Source organism: Danio rerio, chromosome 17 (genome assembly GCF_052040795.2).
Source record: "Danio rerio strain M-AB ecotype USA chromosome 17, GRCz13ab, whole genome shotgun sequence".
Taxonomy (NCBI): domain Eukaryota; kingdom Metazoa; phylum Chordata; class Actinopteri; order Cypriniformes; family Danionidae; genus Danio; species Danio rerio.
This window is the reverse complement of record NC_141037.1, coordinates 22,359,922-22,380,391: the sequence shown is the minus strand read 5'-3', so window position 1 is coordinate 22,380,391 and position 20,470 is coordinate 22,359,922. Positions and strand designations below refer to the sequence as shown.

The window sequence follows — 20,470 nt, the reverse complement described above, 5'->3', positions numbered from 1 at the left end:
AACTTCCATGTAAAATAGTTAGAGAGGTATATTTGTCTTTGGCCCAAGGCTATCAATGATTTTTGGTTTTTGGCCCTTCATACGAAAAAGTTTGGGCACCCGTGGAAATAAAGCTTATAGTGATTAAGTGTTTACCATCGTGCGACGTGCAATCCGTGTAACAAGCTGTTATCTTAAAGTAACAAATCATTATTGCTAACTGAGCTCTTAAGACACAGTGGGCTTCCACTACCATGCTTAGAAACCCATCACTTGACTGTAATTCTCTCAAAATCAGGGTATCATCTTCTGTCCATTCCATATCCATTTTCAAAAAAAAAAAAAAAGAAAGGAAAACTAAGAAAACTTTTTCTATTTTTCATTTGGTCAAAAAATACAGGGATTTTGGCTCGATTTTAGTTTTTTAATTGAGGGTAGGAAAACACATGTAGGCAGTGCTGTAACGCCCTCTTTTCTTTGGTTGGCTAACCAAATCTGAGCTCGTGACGTAGTCCTCAAAATAAAAGTCCTCTGTCCTATTATTTAGTTTTATTAATTTTACATATTCTATCATTTGATCAGTTAGCAGGCTTACATTCATGCATATGCATAATGTAAAAAAATAAAAACCAGAATAAGAACACATTAGGCCTCAGGGCTATAAGAAAGGGTAACATTTGTTTTTATTTTTTTTCCTCCTATTTTAATTGTGTGTGGGGGTATATTTATCTCTCTCACACACACAGACACACACAGACACACACAGACACACACACACAATAGGAGGAAATAAATTATATATATATATATATATATATATATATATATATATATATATATATATATATATATATATATATATATATATATATATATATATACGACTATTATTTTAAGGGCAACGTCGCAAACTCAGATTTGGTTGGTCAATCAGAGGAAAAGGGGCGTTTCAGCACCGCTCACGTGTATAAATCATTTATCCATTTTGCTACCTTAAACTAAAACCGAGTCAAAATCTGTTTTTTTTTTTGTTTTGTTTTTTAGTGAGCAAAAGAAAAAACGAAAAACATTTGTTTTCTTGGTTTTCCTTTTTTGTTCGAAAACGGATATGGAATGGACGGAAGACACCCTGATTTCCCAGAGATAGACCAGTCAATATACATTTATATAAAAATTTGTTTATATTTGTATATTTTTACAACAAAATCATATTTTGTAAATGCTATACAGAACAGGAAATGAAAAGTATTTCTAAAGACCTCAAAACCACATCCTTTGCATTTTCTAAAGACCTCAAAACCACATCCTTTGATAAACATTCAGTAATATATTGAGACATTTGATCTGCTAAACCCCCTGTAGGTCTTAATTTTGTGACCTCTGCTGTTGCAAGGAAAAAAAAACTGCATGAACGTACAATAGAAGAACACGACAGAAACGAACACAAAGTAAACCACATCCTGCTGTTTCACTTTATGACCTTCTGAACTTTACATGTAATGAAAATGTCTCAGTACTTCAGTTTTTAACAGTCTCAGAATACATTTATATGGCACTTTTTATAAACATATTTAATAATACTAAAGAAAAACAGCAGGTTTATAACCGACCATGAGTAAAAAGATCATAGCAGTTACAGCTGTTCTTACTAACATAAAAATGTTTTTGTTTTGCTCTGAGAGTAGATAATAAGTATGTGCTTTGATCAAACATTTATAATACAATAAACAGAACTAAAACTACAGAATAATTAAATATAACATAAAAACAAAAATTGAGCACAAGGCAATAAAGTGTTTCTTGATCAGGTAAACCGTGACGAATATGATTCTGACATGCTACAAATGCCCAAAACCAGTTCACACGTATAGATCTTAATGTCCTAGTAAGAAAAGTAAAACATTCAGAAAGTCAGAGGTATGTAGAAAAACTCACATTTTGACAAAATGGCAAATGACAAATACAATCAATGTTGGCGTTTTTTTTTTCCAGTCAGTGTTCCACTGGGTTGAAGAGTTTTTTAGCACGTCCCATGTTTACGGAACGACTCTATGCAATGGAAAGCGGCACCGAGGGCCCAGCTGGTCTCCGCGTTATTAATTTGTCTTGCCAGCTGAAATTTAAACAGAAAAAAACAGTATCAACCATGAATCTTGTCAAGATCAAGCAGAGCAGTTGTGGCCTGATGGTTAAGGAGTTGAACTTTGCAGGTTGCAGGTTCAATTCCCGGCCCCCAATTGGATGTGTCTGTGTGCTTTCACTCCTCTCAAAATGTGTGTGCGCACATAGATGGGTTAAAAGGACCAAATTAGAGTTTGACCAAAACCATTCTTGACCATGCTCACATCACTTCACTCATAATGCTATTAACTACCTTATGCATGTGTTGAAATCTGCGTCCAAAAGTCAACACAAAGCAACTATTACACAGGGCTATTAAATCAAGAATCATAAATCAAGAATAGCACACCTTCAGCTCTTTGTCAGGCGGGAAGTCCAGCTCCTGAAGAAGCACAGAGATGTAGGTCAGATCCAAACACAGGAATGGAGACTCCTTTATCCCGCCGGCTGACATGTTATTGCACACTGAAGAATAAACAAGAGAATGAACAACGTTTTTGCAGAGCAAAGGTAAAATGTGGGATTTATTGAAAAATGCATTCTAGTAATAATAACATCACGTCATCTTATTCCTGGAACAATACTAGTGTTTAAAGAGGTGGTCCAGAATGTATTTTTAAGGCTTGGTTTGTGTTTATAAGATGCAAAGCTATGTGTGCTCATGCTTCACTTGTTAAAAAAAAAAAAAAATTCACATTATTTTTTCATATATCTTACTTTGATTATATACAGCTACTCAGCTAACATGAAAACAACTGCCATAGTTCCGTCAAGACGCTCTGATTGGTCAACTAAGATAATGTGCTGTGATTCGCAGATTGGCTACGTGTCACAGGGAAAAGCGCCACACCTCTAATAGCATGCGTTCTTCCTCTGCTGTGCAAATACTGTCAGTCAGCGTAGCTGTTAGCCACATAAGTTTGAGCCTGAATTAGACATAACATAAAGAGCACACAGCTGAATCTCATGCCTGCTCTCTAAAATACAAACTGACAAGTGTCTTTCACATATATTTGGTATAAGCATGTCTAAGTATTATGAAACATCACATATCTTTAGCGAGTTTGTTATTTGAGATGTAGAATGCACGGAAAGTGTCCGCATAGAGACATTGGTGTAGATTGTAGGTGTTTACAGTGGATTGACTGGTAAATATGCATTTGTAGCTAAATTGTTGAAGGTGCCAAACAGAATTTCCCGTTGTTTACATCCTTGTTTACATCCTCGCTACAAAATACAACACTAGACACTGTGCATGTAGTTGATCAATTTTAACAAATAAAATCACTTAGAGGTTGTGGCTCACAGTCCACAGATTCTGCTTTTATGGTTGTAGCTGCTCCTTCCTTGAGGAGTTTATAGCCGAATCCAGCATTGAACCGAGATTCTGGAAGCTACCCTGTCAAATACTAGCTATATATTATTTATAATTCTCTGGAACATAGTTAAAATTAAATTGTAACCACTTCTCTCTTTGTGCCGTGTCTTTTGAAAACCCAAATACAGAAACAGAACAAGCTCTGTGAAAATAGCAGATTTTTGAACTGCATTTTAGCTTTCTCTGCTACATTACAGCGCCTCTGGCCACGTCCCTTCACCTTGTGGGGTGAATGCACATAACCAGAAGCCCTTGTGATCTCACTAACCCAGATGTATTTTTTTGCAGTCCCCATTCTTCATTCGCTGTAGTCTTTGCTAAGCTAACTCTGTAAAAGCCAACGTGCCCCTTTGCATTGAACTTTGAGCGTCTTACATTTAGAGATGTTGTTTATATTCAAACAGCTGCATTACACATCAACTAAAGTTTAACATGTGATATCCTAGTGGACCACCCCTTTAAAAGAGAAATTAAACAGTTAATTCCTGTATATTCAACACTATAAAGTCAGCTTTGCAGTTATAGAAATAAATTACATTTCAGCATCTTTATTAAACAATTCAGAAATAAAAAGTCAAAATTCTCAGTTTATTAAAATTCAAAATTTTTAGATGAAAAACGAAATTGACACACTTTAGTTGGAATTATGACTTAAAGACTTACATGCTTATTGTATCAGACAGGATAAAAAAACATAATATTAAATAAGTTATGAATCATGTTCTTGCCTCATTGCATGCCACACGCATGGAATAACTAATAGCAAAACTATATTACAAAACTACTGTAATTTAGACAAGTAAAACATTTGGCTTAATCTAGCAATTATGACTTTAAAAGCCTTTTTTTGACACAGTAAGTCATAATTTTATGTTAGATAGTTTTAATTTGGACTTCTCCGCTTGATTTTTCCCCCTCAACATAGTGGAAATAGGTTTGAAAATATTAAATTACCAAAACACACACCTTTTTTTGCACCTTCAATGTAATCACTGACTCTGACAGTCCCTCCTGTGCGTTCATCTGAGTCGGAAACACAGAAAGTGTTTGTCAATTCAGGAAATAAAAGAAAAGTTCATCTATTAAATCAAATCAAATGACAGACAAATCTCTTACCAATGAGGCCCAGATCCACAGCCCTGTCGTAGTAGTAGGAGAACGCATAGAAGTCCATGTTTTTCACTTCCTCTGCTTTTCTCACCTGCTTGTAGATCATCTTCTCCACTTTTCTAAGGCAAGACTCATAAATAGGCTCCCCTGGAACAGAGCACAAGCACACACGCGCACACACACACGCGCACACACACACACACACACACACACACACACACACACACACACACACACACACACATTTTTTAACATAAGTTATTTAATAAAACAGCCAGAACTGTGCATAAAATTTCCAACTACTCATTTATAAATTAACCTATATTGTAATCAGTTATTTACATGATATAGGTAGATGGGAATACACTGTAATTGGCAGATAATATTACATGGTAGAGTTTATTATTAATTATTTATTGCTATTAATTTAATCGATTAATTTCTTTTTTAGCCTTTTATTGTTTTCTTGACTGTCAAAATGAATGACAGCCTTCTTGAATGTTCTGCTGGAAAAAAAAAACTGATTTTATGGTAAGCCTGACTTTAAATGAACTCAAATATTCATTGTTGGGTGAAGCATCCAAGGTCAACTGGTGGTCAATTTATGTATAAAAATGAACTCGTCTTTCACAGTTTTAACTGTCTGTATTTAAGTATGCATATGCATAGCAGTCAATAATTGGTTCTTTATTCCAAAGGTTAAAGGACTAGTTCACCCTAAACATCAGTTACTTATAATTCATGTCTGATTGAGTTTCTTTTTTCTGTTGAACACAAGGACAGTGCTTCGCACGCATAGACTTTACTTAAGGAGGCCGCCCAGGTTTATTAACAATCGCCCAAGTATATCTGATCACAGTTTTTTTACCAATATTATCATCCTTTTACACTTCTTTTTATATCCGCCAGAGATAACCAAATATCCACGTTCGATTGACCAGTGGAAAATCTTGTGTGTGCGCAAGAACGGTCAACAAAACTTTCTCAGGCAATCTCACATGCTCTGCAGAGACCCACAGAGATGCGGCTTTTTGAGGCTTAAAAATGCGTCTGGCTGTTTTTTCTAAATCTCGAATGTCCAGGAGTCGACTTTTGTTTTCGATTTCTAAAGTTGTTGCGTTTTTGCATTGCTCTTTTATTAAAGACTACTTTCCGCTTGCTTCACAGCTGTCAGCGTGCACAGCCGCGAGACTAGGAGAAAAAACTAAAAATAGATTCTTTAATCTAAACGATTCAGAAAAACTTAACTCTATACTCGAAAAGGATGAAATGGAGGATATCTAAACTGGCTGCAAAATAAATGTACACCATTAGAAATTGTTAAATCAACTCCTTTGCCTTATTTATCTAATCTACATCTTTTATTCTTTTTATTAATTAAATAATATTAAATATCCAATTTAAAGATTGTCTATTTTTTTTCCTGTAATTTATTTCTCATTTGAAAGAGAGAGTAGCTGTGTGTACAGAGCTCCTAAAAATCTTATTTCAACAGCCTTTTTTAAACTTTAACCTATTGAAAAAAAGCAGCGTCAAAATAAATAAATGTATTGTTAAAAATCACATTAGTTTTTGTATCACATGTAGTTAACCATTTATGTGCCATGGGTAAAGTATGTGTTTCAGTCAGGCTACCACCACAAGTATATTTCAAACTTGTGGTAAGCAGGTATATTTTGAATAATTTTGGAAACCGACTTCCATGTTTTGTTTTTTTGCTATGGATGATGGCAATTGCAACCTATTTCCAACTTTCTTGAAAATATATCTTCCTGTGGTCAACAGAAAATACATTTCATAAAAAACTGAAGACACTTGATGGTGAGTAAATTTTCAATTTTGAGTTAACTATTAGCTTAACCATTGCAATGAAGATGCAATCACAGGCTTGAATCCAAACTTTTTTTGTTGTTGTTGTATGCAAAGAGTACATTTCATACCTGGTTTCTGGCCTTTAACCGTATAAAGTACTTCAGCGTGTTCCCACTGGCCTGAATAATCTGGGGCTAAACATGGACTGACCAGCTCTTGGGGTCCCGCTACTGAAACAACAATAAAAAAAAACCTTAAGCCAAATATTTTTAAAAATGCATATTAGAGCATTTTACTGCCACTAAGTGGAGCAACTGTGTCATTGTGGAGGACAAATACAAACATGCGCTCTGCTCTGCCACCTGCTGGACACAAATAACAGCACATTTACGCGAAACACATGCGTGTCTTTTCTTATAATAACCTTAAAACCCACTCAGAGAGAAGCGGGATACACTTATACAACGGGCCAAACTATAAACAATGAAATCTGATTACATTTGTAGTGTACTAAATGCAAATCTCAGTGAACTGCATGCAGAAGCCACTGCACTGATGGCAGTTTCTCTCTTTGGCCTCAGATAAATCGGCACAACAGCTGGCCACCAAGAAACTAATCTTCAGTGCGTTATTAAGAGATTAGATAATGGCTTATTTATTGAACGAATGAGGTCTTTAAAAGCCAAAGATGAAGAGAGATTGTAAAACACATACAAGGCTGGCCTTCAATCCCTCCCAACACTGCAAGCCTGGCCGACATCAACCCCAGGCCAAGGTAACTGCGGAGAGACAGAAAGTGAGAGAGACATTTAAAAGATGAGCAATAAAGATACAAATATATATATATATAAAAAGGTGAATAATTTAATAAAATAATATTATTCAATTTATATTTTAATGCAAATCTGTTTAAAATGTATTAAATATTAAAAAAACTGAACATTTAAGATATCCATTTGAAATAAATGCTGTCCTTTTTTCACTTTCACTTATATAAATATAAAGAAATAGTGTAATATTTTCACAAAATAACCTAAAGGTTTTACGGAATGAAACCAGCATATTAGGATTATTTCTGAGAGTAAAATGTGAACTGTATTAACTGCTGAATACGCCGCTTTGTTTCACAGGAATTAAAAAAAAGGAATAAAATTTATTTAATTATAATTTATTTTAATTTTGTTCAAATTTATATACAGTTGGAGTCTGAATTATTAGCCCCACTGTTTGCTTTTTTCACCAATTTATGTTTAACGGAGAGATTTTTTAACACATTTCTAAATGTAATAGCTATAATACCTCATTTCTTATAACTGATTTATTTCATCTCTGCCATGATGACAGTAAATAATATTTTACTAGATATTTATCAATACACTTTTATACAGCTTAAAGTGATATTTTAACTAGGTTAATTAGGTTAACTAGACAAGATAGGTTAATTAGGTAAGTTGTTGTATAATGATGATTTGTTCAGTGGACTATCAAAAAAAATAATAATTAGCTTAAAGGGGCTAATAATTTTGTCCTTAAAATGGTTATTAAAATTTTTTAAACTGCTTTTATTCTAGCCAAATAACAAATAATATTTTCTCCAGAAGAAAAAATTGTCCCACTTTATATTAAGTGTCCTCAACTACTATGTACTTACATCAAAAAATAAATACAATGTACTTCCTGTGTTCATAAAGTATTTGAGAGCACTTGTGGTGCTCTTGAGTTGGCATAGGGGTTGGGTTAGGGACAGGTTTGGTGGTGTGGGTAGGTTTAAGGGTGGGTTAAGGTGTAGGGAATGGTCAGCAGTGTATTTACAAATGTAATTACAGAAGTTAATTACAGATGTAATTACATACAGGTATTTAATTAAACATAAGTACACAATAAATACACGTATTTACACAATAAGTACATTGTAACAAACTATTTATTCCTGTTTAAGCGCATATTAGTTAAGGCCACTTAATATAAAGTAGGACCGAAAAAATATTATCAGACATACAGTACTGTGAAAATGTCCTTGCTCTGTTAAACATCATTTGGGAAATGTTTAAAAAAGAAAAAAGAACGTATTAAAAGTACATTTTTGCAACATTTTTGTCCTGGAGGTCTTAAATGAAACTACTTTTTGTACCTGGCATTAAATATATTTTAGAAAGGCAATGAGGGTGAAATATTAAAACAAAAAAAAGCACATCTTTTTATGCTGTTTCATTAATAGCCAAAATGATCACAAAAATAAAAATGTCTATAAGCATGCACAGGAGTTAACAGAAATTTAAAATAAGAAATACTTCAGTATTTTGTCCGAGAGTGTGAGAGAGAGATAAGATTTGCACACTTCTGGAACATCTGTGATGCATCTTAAGTGATTCCTCATTCAACACTACAGTATCTTGACCCTGCTGGGGGGTTTGTTGTGTCAAATCTCCTGCCATGAATAACTAGTAATTCTAGTAATCTGGAGATGAGTCCCTCGATGGGATTGTAATTGGAGGCTTGTGTGATTAAGCTCTAATCAGTAGAGAGAGGCGAACACACACTGTCACATTTGTGTGCGCTGTACTATTCGTGAACTCACATAAACTAGAAAGCCACGACCAGGCAGCGGTGGTGTCAAACAGAGGTCTACAAGTCACATAACGTTACCGATGGGCTGCTGAGGACACTGAAGCTTTTAAATAGTATTATGGTGACACTGTGGAGCATTCCTACATGGGATGTAATCAAGACTTGCACTAAGGATGCAAAATATCGAATTGCATTGGAATTTTGTTTACAATGACCTTAGAAGTCAATGCAAGTTGAGAAAAGACAAAAAAATCCTGGATGAGATTCTTTTTATATTTATAAACTATGACATTAATATTGAAGAGATATTAGCACGAGTGTATATCGGTATTCACCACAGTATCAGTATTCAAGCATGATCGGCAAATTCAATATTGTTTTTTATGCAAAAACACACATGCCTCTCAAATTTGTGCGATTTCAGCCATAATTTATGCAGAGTTCAGACTGCATGATTTTAACCCTGATTTTGACTCGCCGACAGGTTTTCAGAAATTGCCAACAAGTGCCTGAAATCACAGGCAAATCTGTGCTCGTGCACAAGAGTGACAATCACACAGTGTGAACTATCAAAGAAGCGATCTGAGATAATTGCTCATGAGTCGCCGATGCCCGTGAAATATTTGGCGTGCTAAATATCGAAAGCTGTCGACGATTCAATCATGCCGAGTGAAACGAGTTGACTGAAAATAACCTCGGCAATCACCTACAGCCAATTAGAGAGCAGCATTCACTAGTGTGTGTGTGTGTGTGTGTGTGTGTGTGTGTGTGTGTGTGTGTGTGTGTGTACCTGCAGGCCAGCTCGAGATTGGGGAAAAAGTTAAAAGCGCTTATTTTCAGTTTATTTGGACCCAAGAAATGGAAAAAATAGCAGAAATTGACAGGAGCACCCATGTCTGTTTGACATGTCAAAACAGGGTCGAAAAAGAAAAAAAGTCAAGGAAAAATTGCTAATTCCCTTTAAACCCAGGTGAGCAAACATTGATATATTTTTTACTCAATTAAAGGCTTCTTTCTCATTATGTAGTTAATAACAAAAGATATACTATGTGTTTTTGGTTGTGAAACGTAGTTTGGACAGAGCGATTCATGCAGTGTGAAACCCCCTGTTGTCGATCCATCTTGCAGTGTAAACAAAGCAGCGACAAAACGCTAGCCTAGATAGTCATGCAGTATGAAAACACATCTGTGACAAGACTAAATTGTGTAGTCTGAACTCTGCATTAGTCATCAGATGCAAATTTGGGAAGTCCTAAAAGATTCCTGAAATCCTAGGCTACAATCTGTGATCTTTGATTGTTGGTTTGACAAGTTCAAAGACAGCATCTTAATGGCCGTTGCAATCAGATTTTCCCTCTGATGAAGTTCTGGCAGTGTCAGAAGTTTTCAGACATCAGCTGTGAGGAACATCAATCCAATAACCAATAGGAGTGCTGAATTTGAACAAATTATTTTTTTCCTGGTTTTATTATTGAGGCACACTGTGAGCAAAACTACCACTACAGATTGTTTACATTTGCTGTGAGGTTTCATTTCAGAATAACGGATAGTGAAAGCGTCGATGGAGCGTCATACTCCAAGTGAGTTTTCTTTTGTGTTTGACACATATTTTTTGTTTATCAATCAGACATTATGACAGCCGAGATCTTACAGCTTGACATGTTCATGCATTTTGAAAAAAACTACAATTATTTAGGATTATTTAAAAATAGTAATAATAATCACAATGCGAGTCAGGCTTTAGAAAAAACACTTGATTGTTTTGTTTCTAAATTAATCTACTTTTGTGTGAATCATTTGAATCAAATATTCAACAATCAGTTCAATAAGCCTTTCTGAATGAAAGTCACGTCTCGCTTTCAGTTTGGGGTTTAGGTGGATTTTGCACTCACACACAAGCGTACCGTTCCTGATGATTTACTCACCCTCTTGTCATCCAAGATATGAATGCCTTACATTCTTCAGTCAAAAATAAATAAAGGTTTTTAAAGGAACTATTCCAGGTTTGTTCTCGATATATTGGACTGCTACAGTTAACTTTGACTTGAACTTTGAAAATTGCAGTTTCAGTGCTGCTTGTAAATGATCCCAGCTTAAAAACAAGGGTCTGACCTAGAAGCGATCAATTATTATTTTTTTTTTATGTATAAAAAATGTTTCTTTTTAAACAACAAAAGGTTGCAACACTATGCTAGTGTCAGATGGGGAAGAGTTTTTGTAATTAAGAAGTACATCTTTTTTTCTCTAGGAAATAAATATTCATTCTGGAAGTGAAATAACACTTTAAATGCTCAAGCTCTGGCTCTTTTTCCATTTATTTTTTCAAACAGAATATTTTTTCATTTTATTGATATCAGTCAGAATGACATTTTTCAACAGTTATGCCTTCATAAGACATGTGGAAAAAAATAGCAGTAAAATAATACTAATGTTTTTTGTATATTTGTATATCTACACCATCAAACATCATAACATTGTTTTATTCATATCATTCACTACACATCCTGATGCCATTCTATGCCCGATCCACTTTACCTGTGTGAGTAGAGAGCGTGACTGATGTTGAACATCTGAAACGATGTCACATAATCAATGGGTGAGGTCTGAATGGTTATCTGTAAAGAAACAAAACACAAGGAAATATTGATGCATCAGGGTTGCATTCTTCTCTTTTTAAACAAGAATCTGGTCAAATTTACTAATGTATTAGTTGAACAACTCTCATCACTTCCTACATAAGCAGATTTCCTGGCCAGAATATTATTTAATATTATTTAATACAAATAATAGTCAGCGATTTCCTACTTTAACAGTTTTAAGTCCAGACTTAAGACAATATCTGCCAGTAACTAAAAGTAAGCTGCAATCTACAGAGCAGTTCTTCCCTGAGCTACTGTTTGAATACAAAGCTCTCGGAGAAACTGTGTAATAACATGATAAATTGGTCTCCAATCCTGCCTGTACAGGACCTGACCTAGTTGAAAAGCAAGAATCTCTCTGACTCTCTCAGCCCAATGTACTACAACCTTCATTTATCAGGCCTATCGGATTAGCAAGACATTTGCAGATTAACATATAGGATGGAGAGCATAACAGTGGTTTGGTAGGAAAGACTTGAGTTCATTAAGAAGAGGTAACAGCTATATTGTGTGTATGCATGGCTCACTTCATCCTGTAGAGCAAAGGTGATCTGGGTCGAGCCTCCTCCTAAATCCAGCATACCTACTGTAGGAGTCTCTGTACCGTGAAGAGCACCTGTGTGTGAGAGAGAGATGTTTTAAAGCACTTTTTTTTTGTCAAGAAAGCAAAAGAAAAGGTTTCCATGTGGGTAAGGTAGTGCATCTTTTGTGCTGTATAATGATAGATTTAAAATATGCTTACCTATTAAAAAGTTGATGGTAATCCAAGCTGACATTCCTGTGCAAATAAAAATGTGCATTAATTGTCAGTTAAATAATCCTGAATACTACACTAACAGATTTTAATGCAATGCTATTTTGCCAAGTTGAAGTCAGGGTGGATGTTTGATTGTGGTTTATATTTGCCGCTATGCTTTAAAAATCCACCCAACCAAAATTAGTGCTAAGCAAAAATTATTTGTGATTTAATCGCATCCAAAATAAAAGTTTATTTTGACATAATTTAAGTGTGTGTACTTTATATATAATTATATATATATTTTATATATAAATACACACAGGCATGCAAATATATATATATATATATATATATATATATATATATATATATATATATATATATATATATATATATATATATATATATATATATATATATATATATATATTAGAGCTGTGAACCTACACTAGTCTCAAGGTTCGGTTCAGTTGCGATTATCATGCCATTGATTTGGTTCAATTCGATATCTCGGTGCATTACGGTGCATTGACGATGCTTTCCATACACAGTTTTATATTTTCTTCCCAAATGTATGAATATATTTATATTTATGTATAATTTGTAATACAATTTTGTCGTTTAATACAAACAGTCAGATATATAAACTGTAATTTTAAACAAATCGAGCATTAAGCAAATAATATAAAAAAAAATTAAACATCCAGCTAAATTTCTGATCCTTGTCTAGTTCTCTTACCTCTTTGATTTAACTTTAAACAAAACGAGCATCAAGCAAATAATATAAAAAATATAAACATCCAGCTCAATTTCTGATCCTTGTCTAGTTCTCTTACACCTCTTTGATTGGTCACACCCTCAACAAAAAGGGTTGCGATTGGCTCTTGCGCGCTGCGCTCTTCAGATAAGTGACACTGATAAGCGTCAGGCGGCAGCGGCGATCTCACAACTGATGCATGATAGACACGGTAAAGAAAACTCTGCAGACACGCGCTCATTCCTGTATGCAAAAGTAACCCTGTAAAACAGCCGAGAGGAGAAGAAAAGCCACCGCCGCAGGTCAAATGGGCCACTGTGTGTGTGTGTGTGAGAAATAGAAAGAGACAGAGCGAAAGCAAGAGCGAGAGAGAGAGAAAGAGAGAAATGGAGTAGGGCTACTTTCATTCTCGCGATCTCAGTGAAATAGGGGCTATTGTTGTATATGTCAGTGAAAGACTGATCCAGCAAACACACACAGTGAAATTGTGCACAGTTTAAGAGTTTTAAGTAGTTAAAGCGTTGTAAATGCTCGCGATCGCCTCCCTCGCGACAGAGTGCATATGAGGTAAATGACATCAGTAATAACCGGTTATGATTATTACTGAACCGATACCGAATTGTCCGCGTCTGCATCGCGATGCAACGAAGAAACGGTTAATTTTGACACCCCTAATATATATATATATATATATATATATATATATATATATATATATATATATATATATATATATATATATATATATATATATATATATCGTTCTTGGGTGGCTCACCAAAGTAGTAGATGACTCCAATATATAAAATTAGTAAGTTGACCAAAGTTCTTACAAAGAGAAGACTTTCTCGAAGAAAATGCGTAATAGTTCCTTGGCATCGATGTTAACTTGTTGGTCTTAAAGTAACTTAACCCAGAGTACTGTATAAAGACACAACTTTATAACAAGGATATGGTGATATGGACTAGTTTGGTTGGGTAAAAACTCGTGTTCCTGAAGACCATTTGGTTCACACGTTTTCAAGTCATCCAATCATACTATATATATTTGTATAACAGTTCTTTCTGGTTCCTGGGTTTGATTGGCTGATAGTCGTGTGATTTTCTGCAGTATCAGAACTCTGATATTTACCTGGTATCTGATATTGACCCTTGTTTATTACTCTACCCACATAGAGTGACAGCAGATCAATAAACTCACTACATTTTGACAAATATTGCAGCTGTTGGACAACAATGTACATTTGAGGCTTTTTTAGCTGAGAATGTAGTTGTTTAGATAGCAACTATGGGGTTTATTTATAAAGATAGTGCCTATTTGAAATATTTATAATTTCGGAGATTCAGTGCGTCAGCAGCAAGCCTATGATATTGAGCAGAGCAAAGACAGTTGACGTTCTGCCAGAAGATGCCGACAGAAACCACATAATAAGGCTTAAGGGGAGAAACAACATTTTCTCAGCTTAAGTTGCAAACTACAGCTGAACATATCATTATAAATCAGATGAGTGACAATCTAAGTCAATCTCTCTCTTTTCTATGTTGTAGCTCTGAATTTATACCATAATTATCTGGTATTGTTTGCTTTGCTTTGGCTTTTTCGTGGTTAATTATTGTGAAATCCTGTTTGCAACAAAGAAATACTGGGAAATCTCTGTAGACTGATAGCATTTCATGCTGTTCAGCCTTATAATCTTAAAATGTGAGCAAAATCACCTGTTTTGTCATCATTATAGACATTAAGCTAGAGAATCATTCTAATACTAGCTCTAAAGTGACATTGGTGAATTAGCAGCGGTTCCTGCTGTTCTGACGTCAGCTGCAGATGTGAATGAATGGTGGAAGAAAGTAGTTCCCCATACAAAAGGATTTCGAGATTTTCAATTTTATATACACCATTATGCAGTCAAACTGTTATATAAACACAATGTCACACTTGTAGCAATGAGATAAGGCTGTATATCTTCACTGGTGGGACATTTAGGCACTTTCTCTGATATACAAATAAACAGCCGTATCACACTACTACTGGACACATTTTTGTATTTTATGCTAAGAACATCCAATCATTAATAATTCAACCTTTCTTTCTTATACTATTTTAAATGATTTTGTTTGAGTTATCACCTACAATAGATTTACAAATCTACTTCAAAAACACTTTAACTTTCTCAGCTCAACATTTCGCATCAGTTTAAAAACAAATTCACTTTCTCAACTCAACATTTCTTATCATCATTATTGAAAACGGTTGTCCTGCATGTTTGATACAGCGCCCTTCAGTACATTTAGAGATTTCAGCATTAATGCAAAAATCAAGCTCCAGGCAGATCAAAGAGTATGCAAGTGAGTGCGTCATTGGATCTTTGAGCATAAACTGCATGTTTGTTTTGAATGTAGGTTGCATCTTAACAAACTAAGGGGCTTTAGCTTGTACATAAAACCAAAAACTCACTTAGTGTCTATAAACTCCATCCCTGCATTTCCCTCACATATACAGTACCACTTAGGCACAGCATTAACAATAAGTCTGTATGATTTCCTGTGATGGACTAATCTGGGTAAGCTTGTGCATCCAGGAGAGTTTAGACTCGCGCTGATAATGAGACTGAGATTATCCGGTTACGGGACCAATAGAGTTTAAGCAATAATTTACATTAAATCTCACAAATTGCTAACCATTAAGCAAAGCCAACTTGTGTCTCGACAACAGAAAAGTAATAACACCTTGGCTTTTCCGTTTGTTCGTTATAGTTTTTCTATCTTTAAAAAGGAATTTACTGCCTAGCAAATTAATGGCCGCTAATCTGTTTGCTGAGATTATAGTGCACACAGGGCATTATCCCCTGGGCTCATTATTACTTGTGTGAACTATTTTAAAGGATTGGATTAAAGTCCCATATACGCATTATCTATCGTTAATATACGCACAGCTCGAGCTATTACTGAAGAAAATTTCAATTTACAACTTATATCTTTCTGGGTGCAAAAGCTTGACCGTGGTGACCAGAGGCTTTTGATGTACAGTAACATCTGCTGGTTTCAAAGTCATGACGAACAGACTTCTGCATGGAACAAAACGCAGCAAAACACTGAAACATTACAATCTATTGAGAAGTGCCGTCCTCCATTTTAATTTTAAAGCACTTCTGTATAGTTTAGTGCATAATGTTGCTGTTTGATATAACAAAGTTACAAACTCCTCGGTAGAGGGAGTTATTTTCTACATATGTAAGCCGGAATTGAAATAATTGTGTTAGTAATGTGCTGTCGAATGTGCATGATGGGTCTTGAATACTAATACACATGATTTTATGTGCCTGTATGTAATGTAATGTAATGTATTTTTTATTTAATGCCAGCATGGTAGCAACCAAGGCAACTTTCATGGCAAACACATTTCAATAATAAATCTACAATTAAAAATAAATGAATACACAAATTAAATAAGATTTTTAGCGCTAATAAATGATAAAAATTCTACAACTTTTCCTGGGGTCACATTGCTATTAATGTCCTTAAGAGAGTTCATTTCATAAAAAAGCCTTCTGCAATCATTAAAAGCAAAAGAGAGGAATTGTTCAGTACAAACATTGAGCGGGGTCTTCACCTTTGAGCAAAACACCATGGGTAGGTCTTATACATTTTAGGTTGTATTTCATTTAGTTATTGTTTTTCAGTGCATCACACTCCTCTTGCCACTTAATTCAAATGTACATATTGATAAAAGTTCTCATCTCTGAAGGAGGAATTTGTTATTTGTTCTATTTGCCAGTGTGATATAAATATAAATATAAACTACTAGACGTTATAAAACCTCATTAAACAAATTGATCATAAAAAATCATAAAAAATGATCAATGATCCAAAAATTTACCTGTATGATATTGGATTGTAATGTATGGATGGAATTCATTTAGCACAACACTTACAGTGCATTATGAGTATTCTCTAGGCAGCATAAATGATGCATTATATGACAGAATAAGTGTACTCGTTTAATGTCTACTATGATATCAGCACCACTATAAATGTCTAACGTAATGGCTAAAAAGTGACAATAGAATACATTATGCATTCATTTATTCATTCATTTATTTTCCTTTGGATTATTCTCTTATTTATCAGGGGTCAACACAGCAGAATGAACCAGCTATTCTGGCAAATGTTTAAAACAGCAGATGTCCTTCCAGCTGCAACTCGGTACTGGGAAACACATTATTAAAAATGACAAAATTAAAGGAACAGTAAGTTCACCCACATATAAAACATTTGTTAAACCTGTTGGACATTCTTTCCACTTTTGATTACAAAAGTAGACACTGTATTTTGTAAAATGTTGGAAACTGGTAGTCACTGATGCCCTGAATATAGATTTTTGAATACTCTGGATGTCAATAGCTACTATTTACTAACATTCTTTAAAATATCTATATCTTATATCTTTTGTTTTTAACAGATTTCCTTTTATCATGATTCTAAAGCACTTGAGGGTGAGTAAATAATATGTAAAGTGTTTCATTCTTTATCTTTTCAACATTTTTGTATGTATTTTAAGTTGTGAAAACACTTAATACGATATTATGTATATACAGTAGGACAAAGGAGAAACTGACACAGTACCTTCATCTGTGCCATCCATGATTGACACGCTGTCTGGTTTATAGAGGAACAAAGATTCGCTAAACACCTCCCTCACCTGCAGCAGGAAGATTTCGAAATAAGCATGGCATGACATGTTGAAGACTGACATGATAAGGAAATACTGAGGGAACAGGCTGAACAAGAAACTTCACTAAAGACACAGCTTGCAATTTGACATTCTTCAACACACTTCTTTAAGCCTTACTAAACCTGTAGTGTACTATAAAAACCTCATATGAAACCAGCCATATGTGGCACATGTATATTTGAGGAAAATAGTCAAGAATAAATTTGTTAAAATTATAGATTTTTTTATTGCAAAAAAAGTATTCCATTCCATGATATCTTTTTAAATTCCAGGTGTATCAAAACATAATTTGATTAGTAATGTGCATTGCTAAAAAACTTAATTGGAACAAAATAAAGATTATTTATTTATTAGTATATAAATACTGTTTATTAGAATTTCATTATTTATTAAAATTTGTATTTTTTTTTAACCCTCAACCAAATACTTATATCTTGGCCAAATATTGTCCAATCCTAAAAATCATATCACACATACATCAATCGAAAGCTTATTTATTCAGCTTTTAAATGAAGTACATATTTTAGTATATAAAAATGTACCCTTATGACTAATTTTGTAGTCCAAGGTTTCATATAATATACAGTTGAATTCAGAACTACTAGTCCCCCTGAATTATTAGACCCCTGTTTTGCTTTTCCTCCAAACCTCCTTTGTAACGGAGAGAAGTTTTTTCAACACATTTTTAAACAATTCAATTCATTTCTAATAACTGATTTTATCTTTGCCATGATGACAGTAAATAATATTTTACCAGATATTTTCCAAGTCACTTCTATACAGCTTAAAATGAAGTAGGTTAATTAGGTTAACTAGGCAAGTTTGGATAATTAGGCAAGTTATTGTTTAATGATGGTTTGTTCTGTAGACTATAAAAAAATCTAGCTTAAAGGGGCTAATAATTTTGACCTTAAAATGTTTCTTTTTTTAGTATTATTAAAAATTGCTTTTATTCTAGCCGAAATAAAACAAATAGACTTTCTCCAGAAGAAAAAAAAATATCATCAGACATACTGTGACAATTTCCTTACTCTGTTAAACATCATTTGGTAAATATATATAAAAAAATTTAAATTAAAAGGGGGCTAATAATTCTACTTTAACTGTATGTGAAAATGTGCAGAGTATTTGATGGTTTTCTGACCTTGTCCAGCAGGATGGTGGCCTTCTCACCAGGCAGCAATCTGAGCCCTGCTGTGGCTCTGAGCATGAGAGGGGTCGAACTCCATAATACTTCAGGAACTGTGTCTTTTGCAACATTTAACAGCTCCAAAATCCCCTCTTTACTCTGAAAAATGAAAAGGGCTTGACTATGTTAATATAACCATCAAACTGCAGATACAAAAGATGCATTTAACAAAGAGGTACCTTTTCTGGTTCGTCAGCATATGCAGACAGTCCAGGTTTTATAGCTCTGAATGTCTCATGGGCTAATTTAGGAGCTTCTGTTGACACACAAAACCAATAATTGTAAACACTGAAATATCATTGAAAAGTGAACTGACAGATTTAGAAAAATGTCTTCATACACTGCCATTTAAAAATGTATGCTATTTTTATATAAATTAATAATTTATTCAGCAAGGATGCACAAAATGTATTATGTGACAGAAATTTTAATTGTTGCAAAAAAATTCAAATGATTTAAATTAGTTCAAACTTTCTATTCATCAAATAATCTCGAAAAAAGTAAATGGTTCTCACAAAAATATAAAAAAATTATGTTTTCAGCATTGATGGTAATAAGATATGAACATTAAATCAGCACATTAGAATCATTTATGATGGGTCACGTGACACTGAAGGAATAAATATAGAAAATGAATAAGTTATGTCCTTAAATACATTAAAATAGACAACAGATCATATTAATAGTTATAATATTTTTCAATAATAACACAAATTCCCACAGCTTTGTTAAACATAAGAGACTTTTTAAAGGAAAATCCCATGACCCTACATTTCTGAACAGTAAAGTACATAAAACCTATAGGCTAACGTTCATCAAATACACTTATTCAGTGCAGCACATGGCTTATATCAAAGTTTACACAATAAACAATATAAACAAATCTTTCAGCATCTGAAAAATCTAAACATACTCTTTAGTGTGACCTCTGACCCATTAGGCTTATGATGTGTATATGCATGTGTGTGCCTAATAATGCAGGCTACGTGCAGTCCATTATAATATGACAATCATAGGTTTAACAATAAAGGCTAAAGCAGCACTTAACTGATTTAGCTCAGAATTGGGATGCGATAACTAAGCCATTGGACAATCAGAGCTGTGCTAGGCAGTAAACCTAATATCTGTGGATAACTCAACAGGAAACAGTTCTGTTTTTCATTATTATAACAATGGTATTCTGGCAGTAAGGTAACTAAATAAAAAATACACAAGTAAACATTAAAGTACTTCTAGTCCAGTCATACCTACGGCAGTTTATGGCTAGCTGTTTAAGCAACTTTCAAATGCCATGGTTAGTTTATATTATTAAATATATAGTTTATATTTAAATTAATCTAACCAGTCCTTACAAAAATAATCATGTAACCTAATGTAATATGTAACTTGTTAATCATGTAACAAGTTATGATTATTTAATATAAAATATATTAATTTTTACCACCC

At 34.0% G+C, this 20,470-nt stretch overlaps 2 protein-coding genes across 15 annotated transcripts in view; both read right to left on the bottom strand.

Moving 5' to 3' along the window:
* LOC141378555 (uncharacterized) overlaps positions 1–20,470 on the bottom strand; it is an 876,076-nt gene that overhangs the window by 311,741 nt on the left and 543,865 nt on the right. The window lies entirely within an intron of this gene.
* entpd6 (ectonucleoside triphosphate diphosphohydrolase 6) overlaps positions 1,429–20,470 on the bottom strand; it is a 77,756-nt gene continuing 58,714 nt past the window's right edge. For 7 of the 14 annotated variants that reach the window (XM_087289020.1, XM_087289024.1, XM_087289022.1 and 4 more), the window contains 12 exons: positions 19,204–19,280; positions 18,980–19,123; positions 17,727–17,802; positions 12,350–12,385; positions 12,135–12,223; positions 11,504–11,583; positions 7,115–7,179; positions 6,529–6,627; positions 4,595–4,735; positions 4,445–4,501; positions 2,450–2,565; positions 1,429–2,092 (listed from right to left, as the gene is read on the bottom strand). In XM_087289020.1, the coding sequence (XP_087145146.1) occupies positions 2,000–2,092; positions 2,450–2,565; positions 4,445–4,501; positions 4,595–4,735; positions 6,529–6,627; positions 7,115–7,179; positions 11,504–11,583; positions 12,135–12,223; positions 12,350–12,385; positions 17,727–17,802; positions 18,980–19,123; positions 19,204–19,280 (1,073 nt within the window). In that variant the 3' untranslated portion in view covers positions 1,429–1,999. 14 annotated transcript variants of the gene reach the window in all.